Source organism: Hippoglossus stenolepis, chromosome 7, assembly GCF_022539355.2.
Source record: "Hippoglossus stenolepis isolate QCI-W04-F060 chromosome 7, HSTE1.2, whole genome shotgun sequence".
Classification (NCBI taxonomy): Eukaryota; Metazoa; Chordata; class Actinopteri; order Pleuronectiformes; family Pleuronectidae; genus Hippoglossus; species Hippoglossus stenolepis.
In genome coordinates this window covers 16305770-16328004 of record NC_061489.1, presented here as the reverse complement: position 1 = coordinate 16328004, position 22235 = coordinate 16305770, and the positions used below count along the sequence as shown (strand labels likewise).

At 42.2% G+C, this 22235-nt stretch overlaps 1 protein-coding gene and 1 non-coding gene across 4 annotated transcripts; both read left to right on the top strand.

Moving 5' to 3' along the window:
* The first annotated feature begins 3585 nt into the window (after positions 1–3585).
* LOC118112377 lies at positions 3586–7229 on the top strand. Its single transcript, XR_004697203.2, has 3 exons — positions 3586–4008; positions 4295–4353; positions 6016–7229. It is a non-coding gene; the product is annotated as an uncharacterized LOC118112377 (transcript).
* A 6390-nt stretch (positions 7230–13619) lies between these two features.
* Positions 13620–21064, top strand: LOC118112054 (eukaryotic peptide chain release factor subunit 1). Of its 3 annotated transcripts, none has more exons than XM_035161029.1 (11): positions 13620–13780; positions 14153–14263; positions 15503–15678; positions 17128–17267; positions 17394–17532; positions 17696–17886; positions 18071–18200; positions 18305–18478; positions 18589–18653; positions 18752–18899; positions 20337–21064. In XM_035161029.1, the coding sequence occupies exons 2-11, from the start codon at positions 14178–14180 to the stop codon at positions 20417–20419; spliced, it is 1332 nt and encodes a 443-aa protein (XP_035016920.1). In that variant the 5' UTR covers positions 13620–13780; positions 14153–14177; the 3' UTR covers positions 20420–21064. The 3 variants fall into 3 exon arrangements, with proteins under 3 accessions (XP_035016920.1, XP_035016922.1, XP_035016921.1); XM_035161031.1 differs by having other exon boundaries at positions 13631–13776; XM_035161030.1 differs by lacking the exon at positions 13620–13780 and adding an exon at positions 13886–14040.
* The last annotated feature ends 1171 nt before the right edge of the window (positions 21065–22235 follow it).

The following is a 22235-nucleotide window of genomic DNA, read 5'->3' as shown; positions in this document are numbered from 1 at the left end:
GGCAGTCTAAATCTGCAGAACATTAGTGTTTTCATATCTTTTCATTTTCTTTTCTTATTCAAATAATCAGAAAATAATTAAATCCAGGAGTCGGTAAGAGGCCAAATCAAGAGCATATTGGAACCAGGTACCCGGCGCTGTTCTCTGCTTGTTTAAATCTCATTTTTGCTCTTTTGCTCATTTTTCTCCCCTCTCTCTCTATTTCTCTATCCATCTCCAAGTCACCCCCCCTCTCCTTTCAGTGCTCTGTTGTTATTCTTATACTTTACTGTGACACTTCTGCATAAAGGGCAGATGGATGACCGGCACATCTTGGCTGCAAAGATGAATAACCTGTCTCACCAGTTCTCTCTTGTCCTGTTTCACAGTGTCTGCTCTCTGTTTATCTTCTGCTTCAATATCAGCATGGTGAAGCCTTTTAGGTCACAGAGGCTCTGCGGTTGATTTAAATCCAGTGAGCAAGAAACTATATTTTTCATGTGGACTGTGCACGCGTGGCTGTGGTGTGAATGGTTGACCAACACGGGACCGCCAGTATGTGCAGTGATACATGAATTACGATTTATAGCGGCAGCCATATTTCTCAGAGGGACAGAGTAACTAGAGTCATCATCCATGGGGCAATATATATTTGCTCATGACATTTCACATTAATTTCATACTGCTGACGATTCTGCACTGGACTACATGTTCTCCTCTGTCGTGAAATAAGCAGAGAGCTGTGGCATCAACCAAAAGGAATAAAAAGAGATGATGTGATGGGTCATGACTGAAGCCAGGCTCACATCATTAACAGAAAAATACAGAGTCCTAAATGTCTCAGGGGCACATGAGTGATTATCTTTTAAAATAAAATGTAAACTGGCTGAATAATGCATCACCACAGACCACAGACAAATTACCATAGAGATGAAATCAACACACATGTGACACATACCGGACAGTGCACGCTTCACATTCGCCAAGATGTATCAATTTTGCCATATTTGCTGTAGAATTGAGTTATTGCAATAATGGAATACAAAAGTGACATTTGAGGTAATTTAGTAACAGTGTTAGAGAACAATGACACGTTTATTCTTCACATTTCAAGTGTCCAGAAGACAGAATATCAAAGCAGTCACTTGTGAAGAGGAGTTCTTTTATTTTCTTGCATTGTAAAATTTTCAAATAATACAAAAAAAATCTCAATCTGTTTTCCATCTCTATATTTCTACTATAAATGGAAGACTATTGTTGTGTTATTATCTATCTATCTATCATATCTGTCTGCCTGTCCCTCTGTCGATCTGTCTCTCTATCTGTCTCACAAGATAGTCTGTCTTTCTGTCTGTCTGCCTGTCCCATCTGTCTGTCTGTCTGTCTGCCTGCCTATGATCTGTAAGTATGGGTATGTGTGGAGAGCTCTGTTTTTTGCTCTGTCATCTCACAGAGTGCACGATCAGCCACAGTCTGGTCCCCTCGGGGCTGTTTGGTGCAGATTGTCTCATTCAAGAGGACTTCAGCAGGGTGAATGCCTCCCCTCACATGGGGCCTCTATTGAAGGTCTCTGTTAACCACTAAGCCCCCTTGTGCTCTGAATGTACAAGTGTTCCTCATGCGTTCCCTTTGGAACAACTTTGATGTCAGTTCTGCGTCTGACTCTGACATCTTTAAGCCAGGCCTGACCCCGCTGAGCCGCTGAAAGAAACGCTTAACACGACATTTTGTCTCTGTGTATCTTGTCCCATTGTGTGTGTGCCTCCCAGTGTGCAAATGTTTTCTGCCCCTGCTTTCTGACTCACTGCCCAGCAAAGGGACCTCCATCACAGGCAGCAGTGCCGTGTGCCTGTCACAAACAATCTGGGTCATGCCAAGTGAAACAGACAACGGGGGCCCCTCTGAGACTCATCGCAGGCCTCAGTGCAAAGTCTGAAGAGAGTCGAGAGGCAAGGATGAGGGGAGGGAGGGAGCAGCAGGAGAATCACAGGAGGAACAAGCAGAGCAAATGGGTGAACAAATTAAGTTTGTGTCTAAACACTGACAATTGTCAAGGGGAGAGACTGTAAGAGCTAAAGGGAACATTTAATGGAACAATAAACTTTCCTTAGTTCTGCTAAAATCTTGTATTATGTCTATTGAGCTGCTGAGAGTAGATTACAGTAGGGTTAGTTATCATTTTGATTTTAAATGATTGTGCTTCTGATGATTCACTTCTTGTGTCACATTATATTTCTACTATAATAACTAACTAACCTACACCTATACCACAGTTCACATCTTACCACTAACCTTAGCGAGGACATGAGAAATGTTGTTTTACCTCATTGGAACCGGGCTCTGGTCCCCATGAGGTCCACTTGTCCTGTCGAGGTCAATGTTTAGGAGGTCCTACAGAAGTAACAAAAACGAGTGTACACACACGCACACACACACACATAAACCAAATATGCAGGTCAGATATAATTATCAGATGGTGTTCCTATGGTAACTGTCAAAACTGTTTGTGTTGTGTTGAAAACAATTTGGAGACTCAATAGAGAAAAAAAGAGGTTATTTAGAAATTCTTTATTCTTATGATGAGAGCAATATCAGCAATTACATCTGTGTGTTAGATCTTATTGTGAGGATGTTTTTGAGTACGTGTGACCTGCGATGACACAAACACAGGACAAAGAGCTCCTCGGGGCAGACGTACAGACTGAAGGGCTGATTCAAGGTTCACCTCGACACCAGCAGACGCAAAATCTTCTACCAGCTTTGACTCTGCCACAGGACTTGAGTACATCATGTGCGTGTGTTTTATATGACTGTAAATCTTTGTCCCAGTTTCAGCCTCTGCCCCAGAACCCTTCACCTCATTTCATACAGTGTTAAAATACAATGACTCGGGATAGCTCTTTGTACAAGCCAACAGTGGCAGGAAGGGGGCGACTCCTTTTTGCTCATTGACTTTTTTATTTTGCATTACTGCCCTCTACTGTTCTACTTTCTATCTACTGTCAAGTGTTGTGCTGTTTGTTTTTAGGAGATTCAGCAGTTGGTCTTTCCATTTGAATTTAGTTGATGCTAAAATTGCTCTGTGTGTTTTTTATATTTTTAAAAGCACTCACACAGAGCCTATTTATCCAGGGTTATTTTTTATATCAAATTATAAGTATAGGTATAGTACAATCAGGTGGTAGCCATGGAAACAGTGCAAAGCATGACTAAATCTTATAGTCTAACATGCCTTTTTTTTACCTGGTTTGAAAGTCACAGAAAAAACATGATAGTTGGTGCTAGTATAATTTTATATAATGAAAAACTCTTATGAGCTGTTTGCTGGTTTATTGTGAGTCACCAAATGGATAAACATGAAAGTGCCCCTTTCCTGAAAAGCCAAAGCTTTAATAGAACAGTGTTTTCCCATTTATTTCAATTTTGTTTGTGTTAAGATATTGTCACAAAAGGAATAAAACACATCGAGCCAACACTATGAAACATTTTCTATCTTTCTGGTGCAAGTTTATGACGTTTCTTGAAGATTTGTTTTAATGTTGGACTGACTTGATCCAAAATTCTACTAGTTCTTAGGATATTGTCATGAGTTAACCCCAACCCTCCTCTGTCTGAACTGCTGTCTAGACTTTGACACACTGGGATGGATGAACTTTGACCTCCTGCTGGACCAAGCAGAGATGAGCGCCATCGACCTGGACAAGTATGAGCTGTGCACGAAGCCTCTCTTCCAACTCCTCTCCTGCAATACCTTCAAGGACGGCAAGCTGTCTTACAGCGAGTGGTGTTACTGCTTCCAACAACCTGGGGGTGAGGGAGGGAGGAGAGTTTTCCAGAGCCTGATGGAGTCTGACAGAGACAATGAGGCAGTTGTTGAGGATTAAAAGATCCACCGGAGAAAGTGAATTGGACATGTTGGAGCGGAAAATTTAACTTGCACTCATTTCAGCAACCCAAAAAAAGGTCCAGAAATAGGACATAGTTGCAGCGGACATTCTCTGCAGGAGTTTAAGAGACAGTGATGAAAATGTAAGTGGTTGTACTGCCTCCTGCAGCCTGATGCAGAGAGAATGACAGGAAAAACAGAACAACGTGCCACATGGACAGAGGAGAGAGACTGTGATGATGGAACAGAATTGCTAAGCATGGGAATGTTTTTGTATACATTTTAAAGAGGTTATTTGTGGGGAAACAATGAATTCTTGAATTGGGTTATGAGGCAGACTTTTGAGTTGAAGGCGGAATCATTATAAGTTAAAGAAAAGTGTATCGTATGTGTTTGTTACAACAGGATCTTGTTCTTGTGTGTTTGTAGGTTTGACCTGTCAAAGTAAGAAAAAATACGATCCCGACGCAGTGGAAGGATGCCCTCAGGTCAGTTTAACTGACAGCTGTCAGTCACTCATTCTGTATCCAAGGACAACATGCCCACCCACAATAAAACCACACTGTATATTTCAAGTTCGTATTTCTGAGATTAAAATGGATCAGTAACACATTTTATAATCCTTTCACATTGGTCTCATTAGTCACCATTAGTCTTTTTGTCACAACAATATACCAGTTGAGTGACGGCCCTTGTGAGCGTGCATAGATGTGTAGATGCTATTGTAGGTGACTGGTTGCCTTTAAGTAGATGTAGCAGATTGTAATAAGGGATTTCTGGTTATGATGAGACGTGAGTTTAGTTTAATCTGAGCACAGGCATGTTTTTCTTTTTCACTGGTTAATATGTTACACATTCCTCCTTTTAATATTCTTTGTCTCTCCTGTCTTTCTCTCCTCGCTGCCTCTAAGTTCCTACTAAATAATTCTCATCGTACTGTGGAGGACTACTTCAATATAACCCAGGGTCATGGCAGCAGCAGCCACTGTTAGCGAGTGGACAAATATGGCTATTCCAGAAAAGTGGACCATCCTTACTGTGGTGACTTTAGCACAGATGGAAAATAAATTTGTTACATAGTGGCTTTGGCTTTCTTCCACAGTTCAATTGGGGTTAAGTTAACTGGAGACTGTAACTTGACCATAGCTGTGAATGTGGGTGTGAATGGTTGTTGGCCCTGTGATGGGCTGGCGACTGTTCAGGGTGTACCCCACCTCTCGGACAATAAACAGCTGGGATTGGCTCCAGCTTTCCCACGACCCTTAAGAAAAAAGTGACATGCTAATGGCTGGATGGAATTTATCATTCAAATTTCCAATAATCTTCAACCCCTCACTTTATAAATAACCTTTGTATGCATTTAAGAAAACAAAATACCAATATCCACCCATTGCTGCAGTCCCACTCTTTGCAAATACTCTGTCAATCTCTCAGAGTGAGCTCCCTGATGCAGATGAAGCTCTATTAGACTGTGTTTCTCTTCGTGTGTAAAGGACACACTGTCTATCATGACTTCCGCATCCAGTACTCGCTACTGTACATGAACACGATCGCATTACTCTTACAACCTAGGTTTTGTTTGGATGAACAGTTGATTAAAAATATCAAATTCTCTTTGGCACATTATTATGTTGACCTTTTCCCTACCAGCCATTTACTTGTTTTGGCTCTGCACAATGTCACACTGTGTAGGAAAGGTATAGTCATAAAGTTGTATAATTTTCTTGCATGTCAGAGAGAGCAGCACGTTGAAACTATGAGCTGAAGCTGCATCAGGCTGCACACTTAATATCTGCGTGATTGGCTGCATTTGTTAATCACATCGCAGGGAGCCATTGGAATACAGTGTTAATAAAATATAAATCTGTACGCAGTGAGATCTCTTGAGTGAAGGCCTGCTCAGAGACATGCTCCTTGTCACTTACATTATTCTTTTACTAAGAGAAAAGACGTGTTTCCTAGAAGATTTTATTCCGATACCCCCTGCGTGTGTATGTTTTATTTGTGTTCTTTTTCCCTCTGAGCTCAAAATCTCTTAAATCTCTATCTTTCCACCAAGGAGATAAAATGTCATACTGTGTATATGGCATAAGAAAGACTGTCCAATTTAAGAGCATCTTTCTGAGTTCATGCATTTTATTTTCCTGCAGATGAGGAGCAGGAGGCTCCAGGGGACCGAGAGTCTTAAGAGAATGAACGAGTTCAAACTGTAAAAGGCGGCAGAACCAGATCCACCTGAGGAGCTAATGAGGACATGGAGGAAGTCGTTCTGGAGGAGCTGTCTTGTGCATTAACAGCCAGAAATCAAAGTCATAACAAACATGAGGGGGCGAAAGTATATAAATTATAAATTATCAAGATTAGAACCTACACTTAATGTTTTCCCAAAGGTCTCTGGATTGAGCCATGTGCACCACTAACTTTCAACCAAGTCAGAAACTGCTGTCTCTCTCTCCACCTCTCAACCCTGCTGAAATATATGGAATTAACTTTCTCTTCCCCGGCACTTTTATCTATTTGTCCATTTATTTCCCCTCCTCCTGTCTTTGCCTCCTGTCTTTGCCACTGTGTCTTGGTCGGATCCTCTGGTCTCAGTCCGTGACGCCAGAAATAAAAGGTTTAGCCCCCACTCGTATGGTAATAAATGTTTCATGTTCCTTTCAGGAAGGCCACATTCAGGTAAACGCCTCCTATCAGGTTTTCTTCTGTATTTCACAAATAGGCTCTTCTGTAGGTTTTGCAGCTTTAACTGTTTGTTGTATTGGGGACCTTGAAAGGCAGAGAAAGTCAAATCAACATAATATATCAGCATACGTGTTTTATATTTGAATGTTCAGATTAAATTGTAGAACACAATACAAAAACAGTTTATCTTGGTGATGACCGTGCTGTTTATTTTTGGCTGCTTCTGTCTTCCGCTGCTGTTTCAAGGCTGCAAATGATTACATTTTAAACTCTTGTCTCTCCCACCAATTGAGGCTCCTTCCTGATGATCTTCAGTCTCTGCTCTTCAGTCTGTCGTAACCTCCAACCAGGTATCACTCTGTTACAAGGCACTAGTTTTTCACGGGCTCGATTCCATCAATTCCTCTCCATGTTTGAATGTGAGGCACTGATTCAGTAATTTAAGAGACAAATGCGTTTATATCGCCTCCTTTTCTCAGAGTTTCACATTCAACCTTGTCATCCTGTCGTCAGGGAAATACCAGGTCCTGCTGACCACTGTCTTTCTCAATTGGTCCTGACTGAGGCTACCTGGGACACACACTTGTCCATGTGTCCAACCATTATCTATAGTGCTTATCCTTTGAGCCAATCCCCACTGACACTGGGCGAGAGGGGGCGTACACCGTCAGTGTATCGCAGGGGCGACATGTAAAGACAAATTGGAGTCTTATTAACTTGTCATGTTTTTTGGACTGTGGGAAAACATGCAAACACCCCCATGATGCCCTATACACAGGTGTACACATTCTCCAAGCTGATATAGTAAATTCACGTGACATTTTGTTTGAATAAACTGAGATGTGTGATGGCCCCTGTCCTCACTGTAGCTTGAGCTCTTCGTCTCTCCATGCAACCACGGTGAACATATTTTTCAGTCTTGTTTTCCATCATATTTGAAATTCTAATGAAGTGGTGATGTTACCAGCTGAAGAGCTTGGTTTTACTGTGGCAGTTCCACATGTTTTTCTGAATCTGTTTAAGTCTCCTCGTCCAATTCGGTCTGTTCAGTGTCCTCACTCCAGCAGCAGCAGTCCACATGTGCCAGAACTCACATGTTGGCATGCACTAGTTCTCTCTCTCACACACAAACACCCACAGATAGGTTGCATATATTGACTTCAGCTGCAATTTCTATAAGCGTTTTAAGTTTATAACCCGCACAATTAATTATTTATTCAGGCGTGAATGTGAGTAATGCATTTAGGGGAGTTTTGTTCAAATGATTTCACTCTGAGACATTTGCATATCACCTAAATGGCATCAACTTTTGAGTATTCCCATCATCATCCTTCAAAGTGAGCTTGTCATGCTTTTGTCTTCATTTAATATGCAGTATTAAATCCATTGAACGGATGTTGCCCTTTCTGTAGTCAATTTGATTAATGCAGCTTAAAAAGAAATCCATTTTCCACCATCTTTCTACCGTGCTTCATCCCACTTTTCTCACCTTCCTTCCCCTATCAGTCCATCTGGGAGTTTGTCATGGTGGTGGCTTGGATGTAATGATTTCAGACTAGTTTAAAGCTGTACTGCATGAGTGATGGCATGGATTGCTGCACAGACTGGACTCACTGGTATGAAAACTTGATCTTTCCTGGGGAGTGACGACCAAGACCTCTTCTTCTCTAATGCTCAGAGATACCGCGGCTGTTGAGGAATTGGAGCTCTTTCTGGTGTAGATTCATCTCACACCAATTCCCTCCTCCTTCTATCTTTCGTTACTTGTGCTAAGAGCTAAAGGAGCAGTGAATATGCACGTGCCAGGCACTGATGGAACAGATGTTTCAGAACAGCTGCATGTAGCACATTTTAACACAAATATGTGTTTTTCCTCGACAAATGTTTACATGTAGACCATTTTCCATTATAGAAAAAAAATATAACCAGGCCCTGGTAATGCTGTGAGATTGATGGGAGCATATGGTATTTTCTCCTTGGGGAGTGATGGGTGGCATCCAGGTTTTATCAGCTGGATGTGTCGACTGGAGCACAGCACTATCCTCCAGGCTAACAGTGAGAGCTAGCACATTGTTTGCTCAAGCAATTCTGCTCTGCTGTTCCTTCAATATCTATTAGTCAACAAATATTACAGAAACGGACAATAAGGCAGAAAAAGGAGTCGAACTTACGCTGCAAAATACCCAGCAGTCCTTTCTCCCTGAGGTGTGAAAGACAATTGGATTATGCCCACGGTCAGTGAGTTGTGTAGGCAGGCCAGCTGGTCCACATTACCTTTGGGTTTAACCCCTTTCCAATGCATCATTAAGATTGACTATGTGTCCTGGCCTCTAAATTGAGGTTATTGGTCTTAATACACTGCACTGATAAACTCCTAATAGCCTGCACTGTGTGCACATGAAGCATGTCTCACCCCCGCCTCATAAAACCTCATTTATATTTATGACAACCTTGACTCTCCATTTCTGATTAATCCACTTAATATTAGGACACAGATCCGTAAATCTCCCCGTGCCTCTGTGGAGAGCAGTAAGAGAGCCAGGGATGTGACAAGCATGTCAACACTGGAGATTTTCTCAGGGAAAAATATACTCGCACCCAAAACCTCCCAAATCGTTGCACTTGTCCCAGAACCCAAAAACCCACAGTTGTGCAGGAGACGGCTGCCAGACACCAAGAAGAGATGCACATTCCCATGCCCGTACAGCACATCCTAAGAAGATTGGTTTGAGTCACACGCGAGCTTTTGAAGTACGATTATGATCCTCTCTTTTAGGCGGAAGGACAGAGAAAGAGAGGCTGTGAGACAGACACATACTGAGTCACAGATTAGCCCGTCGGCAGAGAATAACTGCTGCTTAATTCCCTCGGAGGAGTTCAAAGGTGTCCTCGTGTGTTGAGAGCTGCACCGCACAAACGGAGGAGCAAATTAAGTTTTCATGGGAGGAGAAGCATCAGAGCTCCAACACGTCCGTGACAGCGAGGTTACAAGAGTCAAGAGTCACGGAAACACGTGTCACGGTGCTTTTGATTTGTTTCATGTTTAAAGCGTTTTGAATCATTTGTGTCCGACTAACTTTTACAGGTCAGGGATGTTAGTCCTCTCTGATATGCAGCCAAGAAGTTGAACAAACTCTGTGTTAATGTGCTGATTATGTAACTGCCCCCGTTTGTCTACTAGGGACTGAATGGATGTGTCCTCACTCCCTCACTCTTTGTACCCCACTCACATTTTCTTAGTGATGACAAGCAAGGCTGTGTCCTTGAATACCCCTGAGAGTCCCTCCTCCCACCCTAACTCGACCACAACTCTATTTAAGCAGATGGCTACAGATGGGGAAATGGGGCCCCTTGAACCTGGTGGCATCTGTTTTGGGTCACGCACTCCATAACTCTCCCACACGCATGTACACTCAGACTATTAGTCACTCCTGCTATGACATCATGACACGGTTATGAAGGTTGGTGTTGATACAATGCAGAGCACAGTGTGACATTCAGGAAAGAGATGACTGCTCTCAATGGCATAGCAATGACATGCAAATGAATTGTAATCGATCAAGCTGAGTGTCTCTATGCCATAACTCACCCATCACACTGCAGAGAACGGTGCTGTTAAGTTATACCGGCTGCAGAAATAATCATCCAGTTACATTAGTAAAGCCAAATAGAGTGCCTCTCAGATCGAGGGGGATTCAACATGGACTTTTTGGTTGTTTTGAAGAGCCAATGTCGAAATTAAAGCATTTGAGCACTCACTTACATCATAATTTAGATATTATAGTTTTGAGTGTGTAAAATCTGTTGACAATTTGTATTTGACTTTCCGATTGTACAAAAATATATTTAAATAAATTGGTATTTCTCCCAGAGAAAGGTAGACAAGTATCAGACAAAATGTAAAAGTCCGCAGCACCTAACTTTGTACTTATAGGTGCACTGAAAGGTTACGTGATGCTGAATCATTTTAAATTGTGAGGCAACCAAAGTTATGCATCTGTTATGTATTGAGAAAAAAAATGATTCATTATTTTTGTAACATAATTTGAGGCTCTTTCAGAAGAGATTGCAAACTTAGAATACTTTTTTTTTCATTTCTCTCAAATCCTGAGGCTTCAAGAGCCTAACCTTCTCTGCTTCTCTGAACGCTTGTGTGTGACAACCAGGTGAAATGAAGCACCGGCCAGAAAAGCTCCCATCCACAGCGAAGCATGAGCCATCCATTTCCAAGTGACAGATCATTACAGCTCTGATGCCCGACAGATGGTGATGAATTGGCACAGATACCGATGCTTGACAATTTTGGAGGCAGTTCATTGCACAAACTGCTATATCACTTTTTCTCCATGATGTAGCCGTCCTGAGTGTGCCAGATAATGACAGAAGCTACACCCACCTCCTCCCTCGCCCACACAGTTCACCAGAGATGGTTCATACCACAGGGATGATCACGCTTGTTGCTTCATGCACAAACAGATGTTTGTTCTGACAGAAACAATCACCATTCACTGAAGACACTGACTAATATCCAGCAAAGCTAATAAAGCATGCCGCAATTAGTACGACAAATACACAACAAGGCCTGACTTCTTAGTGTCCCACAGAGCAATACAAAAAAACACAATGAATGTCTGGGGAGAGGATGCACCTGTTAGATGAGATTTTGTAGAAGTCTTTCATTTTTCACCTAACCAATGCTGTCATCTAGTGGTCCACATCTGTAAAGGCTCCAGTATTATTCCATGGCTCCATATAGAAGAATAAAATGGTTATTTCTACATAATGCCCCATTTATGTTTGCCATTTTTCCTTCTGATTTAGGCCCTTACTGGTGAAAATAAACCATTAATATACACAAAGTACCAATGTGTTATTTTAAAATTGAAAAAAAAAAGGTATGTTGGTAGATCTTTAAATCAGAATTGCACAATTTTCACAAATGCAGCAACTGTTGAACATATAATTCAGTGTACAAATTAGTTAATAGGATTTAGCTCATGTAATCTCAACATATTAAATTAACAGTAACTTTTTTAACTACAAATATTAGATATTTTTTAAGTGGTTTTAATGTGAGTATAAAGTGTGATCTAATGTTTTCTGTATTTGCTCTTCTATCAAATCTTTTCATGTCAAATGGACAACATGTATAAAAGACAAGGGAAGGAAAATGCCAAAATACGATATTTCATTGAATGTGACCCAGTACATCTACAAAAGGCTTCGCTTGTTGTATAACAGTGATCTATAACCGTAAATAAGAGCCACGCTATACTTACGCTCCAATCTTGGCCTCACCCAGTGTCTCACCCAATAATTTTCATGTGCATCATCAGCCTCAACAACAGACGGCGGCCAGATTACTGAGCTGCCTGGTTTAAAACATGCTGCTACGTTTTTTCTCTCCCTTCAATACCGCCAGCCACACTAATTGCACAGCTGGCCTTTCAAATGGCCCACTCAGCAGTCTTGAAAGCCACATTGTCCCAGAACTCATACGCTGAACAGATGATTGGACCCTGCTGACTTGGATTTACTGATGAAATGTTTCATGTGTGTAACATTCAAGATATCGGGTGTGTTGTAAAATGCTGCAGTTAAACTAGAAATTTGGTAAACGAAACTCAGGAAGAAAATGAGTTTTCTAACCCCCTCTGTTCTTTCTTTCCTATGTCAGCAACAACCTGACAAAACATCCGTAAAAGACAGAGGCCATCTCTGCCGGTAGCATTAAAGGGATAGTTCACCCGGAAATTCACTCATTATCTACTCACCACTAGGCCGATGGAGGGGTTGGGTGAAGTGTTTGAGTCCACAAAACACTTTTGGAGTTTCAGGGGTAAACAGCGTTGCAGCCAAATTCAATACAATTGAAGTAACTGGTGACCACTTCTTCAAACGTAAAAAAAAACAACAGAAAAAAACAGAAAATGCCTCCATCCTGCTCCTGTGGTGTCATCCAAGTAAACCCTAACATTTAAATTCGATACAAGGTCATTTACACTATGTTTTAAGTATAAATGCCCGGTGTTATCCTCCTCCCGAGCCGCATTCGCGCATGGATCACAGCAGACATTCAGGCTAAAAACATGTTGTAAATGATGCCGTTACGAGTCGAATTAGAATGTTGAAACTCCAAAAATAATTTTGTGGACTCAAACAATTCACCCACCCATCCATCGGCATTGAGGTGATTAGATAATGAGTGAATTTTTCCTTATTGGGTGAACTATCCCTTCAAGTGGGTAGCTGAGATTAACTTTTAGGGAACACATCAGCCATAATGAGCAGAAGCGCTTTTCTTTTATTTTGTACAACAGACACTAGCTCATCCATCTGCCACCATTAGTTCATCTGGTTTCTGAAGGCCGGCTGAATGTGTCTCCCATTGGACATCATTTAAACCCAGTGAGAGTTGTTATGTTTTTGTTTCACATGACTAAACCCATCAGACAGATTGTGCTGAGGGAAACAAAACATTTTAATTAGGAGTGAGTTGAAAAACGATGAATCAGGTCGACAAGAACGAGAGGCGATATGTGCAGTTCTGTAATTTTGATGGGGGATTGATGTCATAATGTTGTTGTGGATGTGTGTAATCAGCCTCAAAATCACATTAAGAACCAGAAATGAAATGTTTTGGGGGGGAAAAGTGTGAAAAAGAGGGACAGCAGCTGATGTGAGTGGAATTTATCTAGCATGCATGTTTTAAAATTGGCCAGCAGATGTCCCTGTTCTCACTAAATAGTGCATCTTTATGAAAATAAGTAACTACGATGCAACAGGTGAAAAGAACGACACCAAACATCGCAAGAATTATTTAGTATCGACGTAAAAACTTTAACGGGACCAATTCAAACAATCTCTGTTTTGCTAAATCTAGTACTTCAACTGGCGCCTGGTCGTCTTCTCGCCAACTACAAGTCCCACAATGCACGGTGGCAGACGCCCGCCCGGCTTCGATGACGCTTTGTCGCTTCTGTCCAATGGCTGTTTAGATCACTTTGATTGCCACGCGCGTCGAGGGATCTCATTGGTTTCTATGTGGTTTCCAGGAAGTGAACGCCACGGTTCAAACCACCTCCCACATGTGCGGCCCCGTCGTTAGCACCACGCGCGGCGTGTGGAGGAGAGAGGAACCGGTCGGGAAGGCAACGTCACTCCTCGGACCACCGACCCGACGTAGCGCAGCAGACTGAGAGCGGAGCGGAGCGGCGTTGTCCGAGGCAGGTAACGTACCGGCTCCATTTCTACCGCTGGCAGAAAATCTGACAGCTGGTTTCCATGTGTTTTCCGAGCGATCGGGGGGGAAAGTAGGTCGTATTAGATAAGAACAGGGTGGACGCTAGGGCCTGGCAGACTGTAGGCCTTTTATTCTCCACGCACTGTACTGACAGAGAGAGGCCGGGTAGGGTCTTTCCCTCACGGTCAGTCCAGCTGCCCGCTCTGGTCAGGTGCCTTAACGGACGCCGCGCCGCTAGTTTGGAGAGGTACTCGCCCCCCGAGCCGGCACGAATGATCCATCTGGCCACTGGGACCGCCAATCCGGCTCCTGCTCGGCTCACCGCATGTGTTTTACTCCTCTTTTTCGCGTCTTTTCAGGTGCTGAAGCGATTACAGCAGAAAGATGGCGGACGACCCCAGCGCGGCGGACAGGAACGTGGAGATATGGAAAATCAAGAAGCTGATCAAAAGTTTGGAGGCTGCCCGCGGGTAAGTGATCGATTTTAAGGTGCGGGTCGATACCGGGTGCCGGGCTAAGGGCACCGGGCTGTGTGGCTTCGGCTGATGGTGTGAAAGTGGAGCGCCGCAACAGCTGGAGATCGGAGAAGTGCGGCCGAGTTTGGGAGTGGTTAGCTTAGCTTAGCATGGGTATCTTAGCTTGCTAATTGCTAGCCGCTAACTGCTGGCGCATTTGGTCTTGTCTGGAGGTCGGGAAGATGGTTTTAATGTGGAGGACTGTGGATTTTGAGCCGCCTACGGCTGTGTGGTGTCGGTGACAGCGCGGGGTTGGGCGCCTCGAGTCCCAACAAAGAGTGCACAGCTAGCAACGGTAGCGTTAGCGGTGTTGCTAATCAGACCCGTTAATAGACGTCATCTCTGGAAAGAGGCCGCCATCGGTGCCTGTATCGAGCACGTTGATGGGTAGAAGCTAGGCCGGCTAGCTTACAGCCTCCACATGCTCCAGACGTATTTCATAAATGTGAATGGTGTTTGCGCGACAATTTTACACGTAGATCACATGTCAAATCCTCTTGCTACCCTGAAGACACAGTGAGTTAGTTGCCTCATGGCAGCCGGTCTACTCGGCGTTACATTAAAGTTTGGCTGCTACATGGTGGTCAGGGGAAAAGAAACCCAGATCAGTTGTTTGCTGGTAGGGACACTGTGGCCTTGCTGAATAATCAGACACGACATGTGGGAGCTGGTACACTGACTCCTAGCTTGCCGTCTAGTGTTGAGCAGAATGTGCTGCCCTGTGCTCCACTGCCTGCCATGTTACACACAGTTGACCATTTGCCCTATATTCATCCAGCTGCTGCTACCTGCGCCGGTGTGTGTGTGTGTCTGTGTGTCTGTGTGTTAAGTCGGCAAGCACTGGCATGCTTTGCCTTTGTGACAAGAAATGAATGGAGGACAACTGTGTAGCAATAGAACTGTAACTCAGTCCTTGGCTTCAAGGGCAGAGATTGTCTACTGTGACTGAAAGCTCACCCTCAACTGTTCAGAACTTGCCCCGGTGATTTCTGGCATGTGGAAGAGGTGGCGTTATATTGATGATGATGATGAAGAGACCGGTCCAAGTTGCACTTCCAAATAGTTGAAGTTGTGTATAGTTGGCATGGAGAATTGTTACCGTGGTGTTACGCTAGTCACACAAGAAAGCATTGTAAGACATTGCTTGTTTACGAATACACTAACATGAAATCATCTCTCTCTCTCTTTCTTTAGCAATGGCACCAGTATGATCTCGCTTATCATCCCACCTAAGGACCAGATTTCCAGAGTGGCCAAGATGTTGGCTGATGAGTTTGGCACCGCTTCCAACATCAAGAGCCGAGTCAACAGGCTCTCTGTACTCGGGGCCATCACCTCTGTACAGCAAAGACTAAAGCTCTACAACAAGGGTACGTGTCACAAGGCAAACCTAAATATAACCTGCTTACTTCTTGTAACATTTTTTGGGTTTTTAGAGTTAGCTGGACAGAACTGATTCCCACCCCAGTGTCTTAACATACATTTTATCCTCATGTTCTCAGTGAAGGAGAGTAAGCTCTGGTGTTTATTTGACATTATAATGTTACCATTTTAAAGACATATGAGTGGATGAGACAAACGCAGCTAAACAATCACCCAGAACAGAAGATTTCATCAGATTTTGGTGCTTGTGTACACTTTATTCCAGATTTACAAACATGATCACCTTTTCTGTTACAGTAGCTCTAGAAATTATGAATGTGTTCATCCAACATCTCCAGGCTTGCAAATCTTATATTTCTTCCATGGCAAAGACATTGATTGGACATAACCATTCATTACAATGCTATTCCTCCGTGTCAAGCTCCTAACCATCTAGTAAATGAGAGGGTGGTAAATGGTCTGTATTTAAATGGCGCTTTTTTAGTCTTGGTGACCACTTAAAGTGCTTTACAGTACAGTTTTTTTTTTTGCCATTCATACAGTGCATCTATAGGCTGCACTCTTAATAGTATTGAACTGGGTTAAGATGTGCTGGCAATAGCATTGAATTACATGCTGTGTTCTCAATCTGCATGCTGCCATACTCACTCCTGTTATTTTGAGTGCTTATGTGTCATCATACTGACAGATTTGGCAACACAAGTGTAAGAAGATGCACTCACCCTCAATGTTCACAATCAGGGTTATTTAGCAGAAAGGGACTTATAACTTTTGTGAAAACAATGGCAGAGGTAGGAGGACATGTTGTCTCTGCCGACGGCTGTTCAATTTCCTTGTTGTGTGACACGGGACACACAAGAAATTGAAATGTTCCTTTTTACATCAAGTCAGCAAAGCCGTAAGCAGATCATTTGGCAGATGACAATTGCGGTCACACGTTGTGACTGCCATTTACTGTGAATGTGCAAGGACATGTCAAATTTGGGATTGTTAACCCAGTTAGAATTTATGCACTATACCATTGAATATATAATGTACACTGTGTACTACATGTGAGTGTAGTGTACAGAATGAAGTATCTGATTTGAGCATCAAATACAGCATCAGTGTAGGTGGCTATAAACATTGAGGAAGCGTGTGTCTTACCCATAGCTACAATGTCGGTGCGTACATTATATTATACACCCGAACAATCCAGGGAGAACTTTGGACATTTTGTCACAGATTATCGTGGCCTTTTCAGAGCCCTGCAATGCAACCAGCACAATGACATACATGAGTGTCAGAAAGCTTGATGATTCTTTACAGTGTCTCTCTCCTAACACTCCTCTACATTGTGTGCCACCTCTGGCCTCTCCTGCAGAAACATTGCATTGTATATGCATCTGTACAATTGAAATTTCTTGATTCTAATCACCTCTCACTTCTCTTTCTAGTGCCCCCCAATGGCTTGGTCGTGTACTGTGGGACCATTGTGACAGAGGAAGGCAAGGAGAAGAAAGTCAATATCGACTTTGAGCCTTTTAAGCCAATCAACACCTCCCTGTACCTCTGTGACAACAAGTTCCACACCGAGGTGAGAGCTGTTTGCTTTCTGTGTCTTGTAGAGAAAATTTTTGAGATGGGAAGTTCTCTTTTAGTATCTTGCATGCACTCTGTCACATTCTCATGATCTCATTCTTCACTCACTCTTCTAATACAGGCACTGACGGCCTTGCTCTCTGATGACAGCAAGTTTGGCTTTATTGTGATCGACGGTAGTGGGGCACTGTTTGGCACACTACAGGGCAACACCAGAGAGGTGCTGCACAAATTCACTGTGGACCTACCCAAGAAGCACGGTACTGACCCACTACGCTCACACAACACTGAAATGTAGATGTGTTCAGCTTCACAAGCAGGGATCTGTAGACAATATATAAATATTACTCTGTTTGTTTTGGCTTTTACTTTTGCCCTCAGCCAAGCAGATTCTAAAGATTACATCTTTTATCTTTCTCTCAGGCAGAGGAGGACAGTCTGCTCTGCGTTTTGCTCGTCTGAGAATGGAGAAGAGGCACAACTATGTGAGAAAAGTGGCTGAGACGGCTGTCCAGCTCTTCGTGTCCAACGACAAAGTCAATGTGGCAGGAATGGTCTTGGCTGGCTCTGCCGACTTCAAGACTGAACTCAGTCAGTCGGACATGTTTGACCCAGTAAGTCTGTCTGTGTGTGTTCTAACAAAAAGATGTACTTGGTAATTAGTGTGTAATAAATTGGCAATTAATATATGGTTAATACATTTTAATGACTGGTTATATTGTGTATTTTTCTGATTTGTACTTTATACTTGTGTGTATATCTCAATGGTTTATCTTTCATGTGCTTTTGTTTCTATAGAGGTTACAAGCCAAGGTTCTGAAGCTTGTGGACATCTCCTACGGAGGAGAGAATGGTTTTAACCAGGCTATTGAGCTCTCAGCAGAGGTTCTCTCTAATGTCAAGTTCATCCAGGAGAAGAAGCTCATAGGTGAGTCATTGTGCTGATTACAGATGTCACCAGCATGAGCTGAAAAACGAAGCTTTTTATTATTTTGTACTTGAGATTTTCCTACTTGCTCTCCCTCTGTATAGGACGGTACTTCGATGAGATCAGTCAGGACACGGGGAAGTACTGTTTCGGTGTGGAGGACACACTCAAAGGCCTGGAAATGGGAGCGGTGGAAATCCTTATAGTCTACGAGAACTTAGACACCATGCGATATATTCTACGTGTGCACGGGGCTGAGAGCAACGGATTAGAGAACGGTACACAACCCATATACAGTATATCTTCCATTGCTGAAAGATTATTTTAAATTATAAATAGGATTACAACATTATGGAAATTTTATTGTCCCTCTTTTGTTGAATTTCAGATGAAAAGACCTTGTACTTAACGCCGGAGCAGGAGAAAGACAAGTCTCACTTCACAGACAAGGAGGTATGCTTTGCAAAGAAAAGACAGATCCCTGTGATTGAAGTTAGACCAATTAAGGATCATGACATGTGTCGCTGACTTCTTTTTCTTCATTTTTCTAGACGGGGCAGGAACATGAGCTGATTGAGAGTATGCCACTACTGGAGTGGTTTGCTAACAACTACAAGAAATTCGGAGCCACGCTGGAGATAGTCACAGACAAAAGCCAGGAAGGGTCCCAGTTCGTCAAGGGCTTTGGAGGCATCGGGGGTGAGCACACAGTTGTTTACGCCAGTATCTATGACCCTGGAATAGTACATTTATACAACATCAAGTTAGAGGGGACGGAGGACATGTGCAGCTCAGTGGTTAATTCCTTCAAGTTCGCAGAGAGTAGATGTACTGCCCTTAAACTGGAGAGGTCAGTCTCTGTCCTCTGTACCTCCCATGCTGAATAGGTTGGGGTTGCAAAATATGAAGGTTACCTTAGGACTGCTTGTCAGCGGATTTAATGTAGGAAACAAAGCCTCTCAATTATCAGCCACATAAGCTTGTCACAAGAAATATATATTTTTTTTTTTTTAAGAAATATTTTTTATGTCTCTTAAATTCAAGATGATCTAGTCAACATTAATTCCATGCTGATATCAGCAACTATTAAGAAACTGATAGCCTAGGATATACTGTATGACTTCAAGAATGTCACTTGCTAATAATAATTATCAGCAGAGCACTATGACCTATATGTAGGAGAAATAGCTCTGATAAATGCTGAAAATATGCCATTTTGGACCAGTTTTGAGAACAAATGGTTAACGCACAACCATAGCTATATCTGAGTAAAGCAGTTAGTATAGCACTTCTGCACTGACATTGCATTGGCTACTTGTTAAAGCACCATATGATATGTTTTCTGATAGTAGAGGAGACAGATTCTCTTTCTTTCTTGATTCACTTCCCCCTGACTCACTCCTTGAGTAGGTATAGAAATGTGGAGGCAAAGTAGAAGCACCCTGAATTCATAATGTCCCTGTGCTGTATATGAAAACGTATGTTGTCCCCCCTTTTTGATGACCAAATATCACAAGGAATGCCATGATATCAATAAAGGGTAACCGTAGCTCTTCTTTACCAAGTGAGTGATTGTGTGTTTAAGCATTTAGTTTTAAGAGTACATTAATCATCTTGCCAACCACTCAGTGTTATAACTATAAACACAAGTGCAATCATAAATCAAAGAATTAAAGATATATTTAACATGGTTTCCTGCTACAGGTAAGGCCTGTTCATACTGTACGGATGAGTAGCTACATAGGTATTTGTGTCAGTCATGCAGAACCTTTGTGTTCTGTGAACAGTTGAAATACCAGAACATCAAGCAGGACAACCGAGGAATTTTTGATGGTCGAAAAATGTAAAAAGACTGTATTTGCAGTTCTTTTTAAATTTCCTCTTTCGTCTAAAATGTAATACTATGTTGGTTTTGCAACCCATAAGTAGTTCCTTTTTTTTTAAAAAAAAAAAAAGAAGAGAGAATTTCATGAATTCATACTTTTAAGAAAGTAATATTCCCTCCCCCATAGCTAACGAGGCTTAGCTTATCCTAACACATTCTTCCTTTAATGCTGCCAGAATCTAACTAAACATGACATAAGCTGACTGGCCATCATATTACCCGTGCTAATCTATTATCTCTGTGTTCCTCAGGTATCTTGCGGTACAGGGTGGATTTCCAGGGCATGGAGTATCAAGGAGCGGACGATGAGATCTTTGATTTGGATGACTACTAGGTAGTCGGGGACTGATTTATTGGGAGAAAAAAAGCAAAGGAATGAATGAAGAAATAAGGAAAGAAAAATGCCACCTCTCTTGCAGCAAGTGAGAGGTGCGACAGTGTTGACCATATATATGACAGACACACCTTCCAATTAACCTGTTGCATACACAAACTTGCACATACATTTCATCTGTACACACAACAAAATACATCTTGCAGGCTGAAGAGGAGTGAGATTTTTTTTCATCCAGAGAGGGAGAAAGCCCTTCCTGAATAAATCCCTGCCTTAGAGTGCTGGTTCCTTCCCCTAGTTGGATTGGACTCGACTCATTTTTGTTCATTTTTTTTCTCTCCTCCCCTCCATTTTGAATGAACACAACAGCAAGTTCCCAGATTCCTCGCTGCCCCCGACCCAGTCTGAAGATGAACTTTGGACTCACTCCTCACATATAGAAAATATATTTTCCTTTCTTGCCTCATCATCTCCCTACCCTCTCTCTCTCTTCTCCCCTCTATGCTTTCTCTCTCTTTTTTTTGCATTTCATTTTTTTTACTGGTAACTGCTGCTGTTGTATTTTATGAGAGTGGGGGATTTTTTTTACCTGGGTTTCTGTAGAGAAAGGGGGACAAAGTATTAAATTTGAACTGCTGAAAACCATTTCTACCTCCTCATCTGCTGTGGTCTCAACCCTGTGCTTTTGTCTGTCTGTACATGGAAGGGATGATGTTTTGTCTGCTTTCCTGACGATGGAGAAATGAATATGTTTTGATGGTCCTGTGTGAGTGATGAGGACACTTGACTGCTTTCAGGGAATTCGTGAGGATCCACCTCATATCGGAGCTAAATTATTTTTTAATTGCAGGAAGTAATAATGTAGTACTTTTATAAAGATATTCATTAGTGTCCTGCTTGATATAAGATGTTTTCTCATAAAACAACATATTGAATCCAATTGCCAGTTTTCATCTATGACATTTTGATTACTCCTGTAAATTAATGCTTTAATTGGGTACAAAAATCTACTCTTTTCAATGCATTCCTGTGGATATATTTTTAAGTGTAATACTTAATCATATAGAAACTTAAATTTGCCAGTGGCTTGACTCAATCAAAGATGAACTTGAGTTATCTATCAAGCTTTGTGAAAAACTGATGAAAGGGCTGTAAAAGAATGAAATACACCAAATGCCCAACCTTTTTTTCAAATAATTGTTTCACAGGAAAAGCTAAGGAGGTAAATGGAGCACACTTTGTAAAATTCTCAAAGTACTATGTGTACTGGAACAAAACATTCTGCACAATATAGTGCTTAAACTTTTCTAGTGAATCCATCTGTGACTTGGGATGTGATTAATTCAAACACTGAGTTTACTGTCAACCGCGTTTCTCTCATTCACCTGGGATTCATTGGATAGCACCAGCAAAGGTGAACTAAGGTAAAGGATGGCAGGGACACTGCTGTCTGGGTTACTTTGCTGAATAAAGCCTGGAACGTGACCCCCTTGCATGAATCCTTGTTCAGCGGGAACTTCTGGGTTTTACTTTGCAAAGATGCACTGTGAACTCTGTAACCCTGACTTTTGCAATAGGCGCCTGATGTAATGACTGTTGCATTGTATCATCCCTCTTCTTATTCCATTGCATTTATTCAAATCTTGCATGATCCTGTGTGGATTTGCTCAAATATGAAGCTGGATGTAAATGTATTGAAGCTGACACCCATACCACTTCTCTTGAATTGTGTTTGACCGTATTATCTCAAAGCTACAGGCATGCTCACCTCTCAGCTTCTGGAGCTGGATTTAAAAAACGTTTCCTCTCGGTCTCA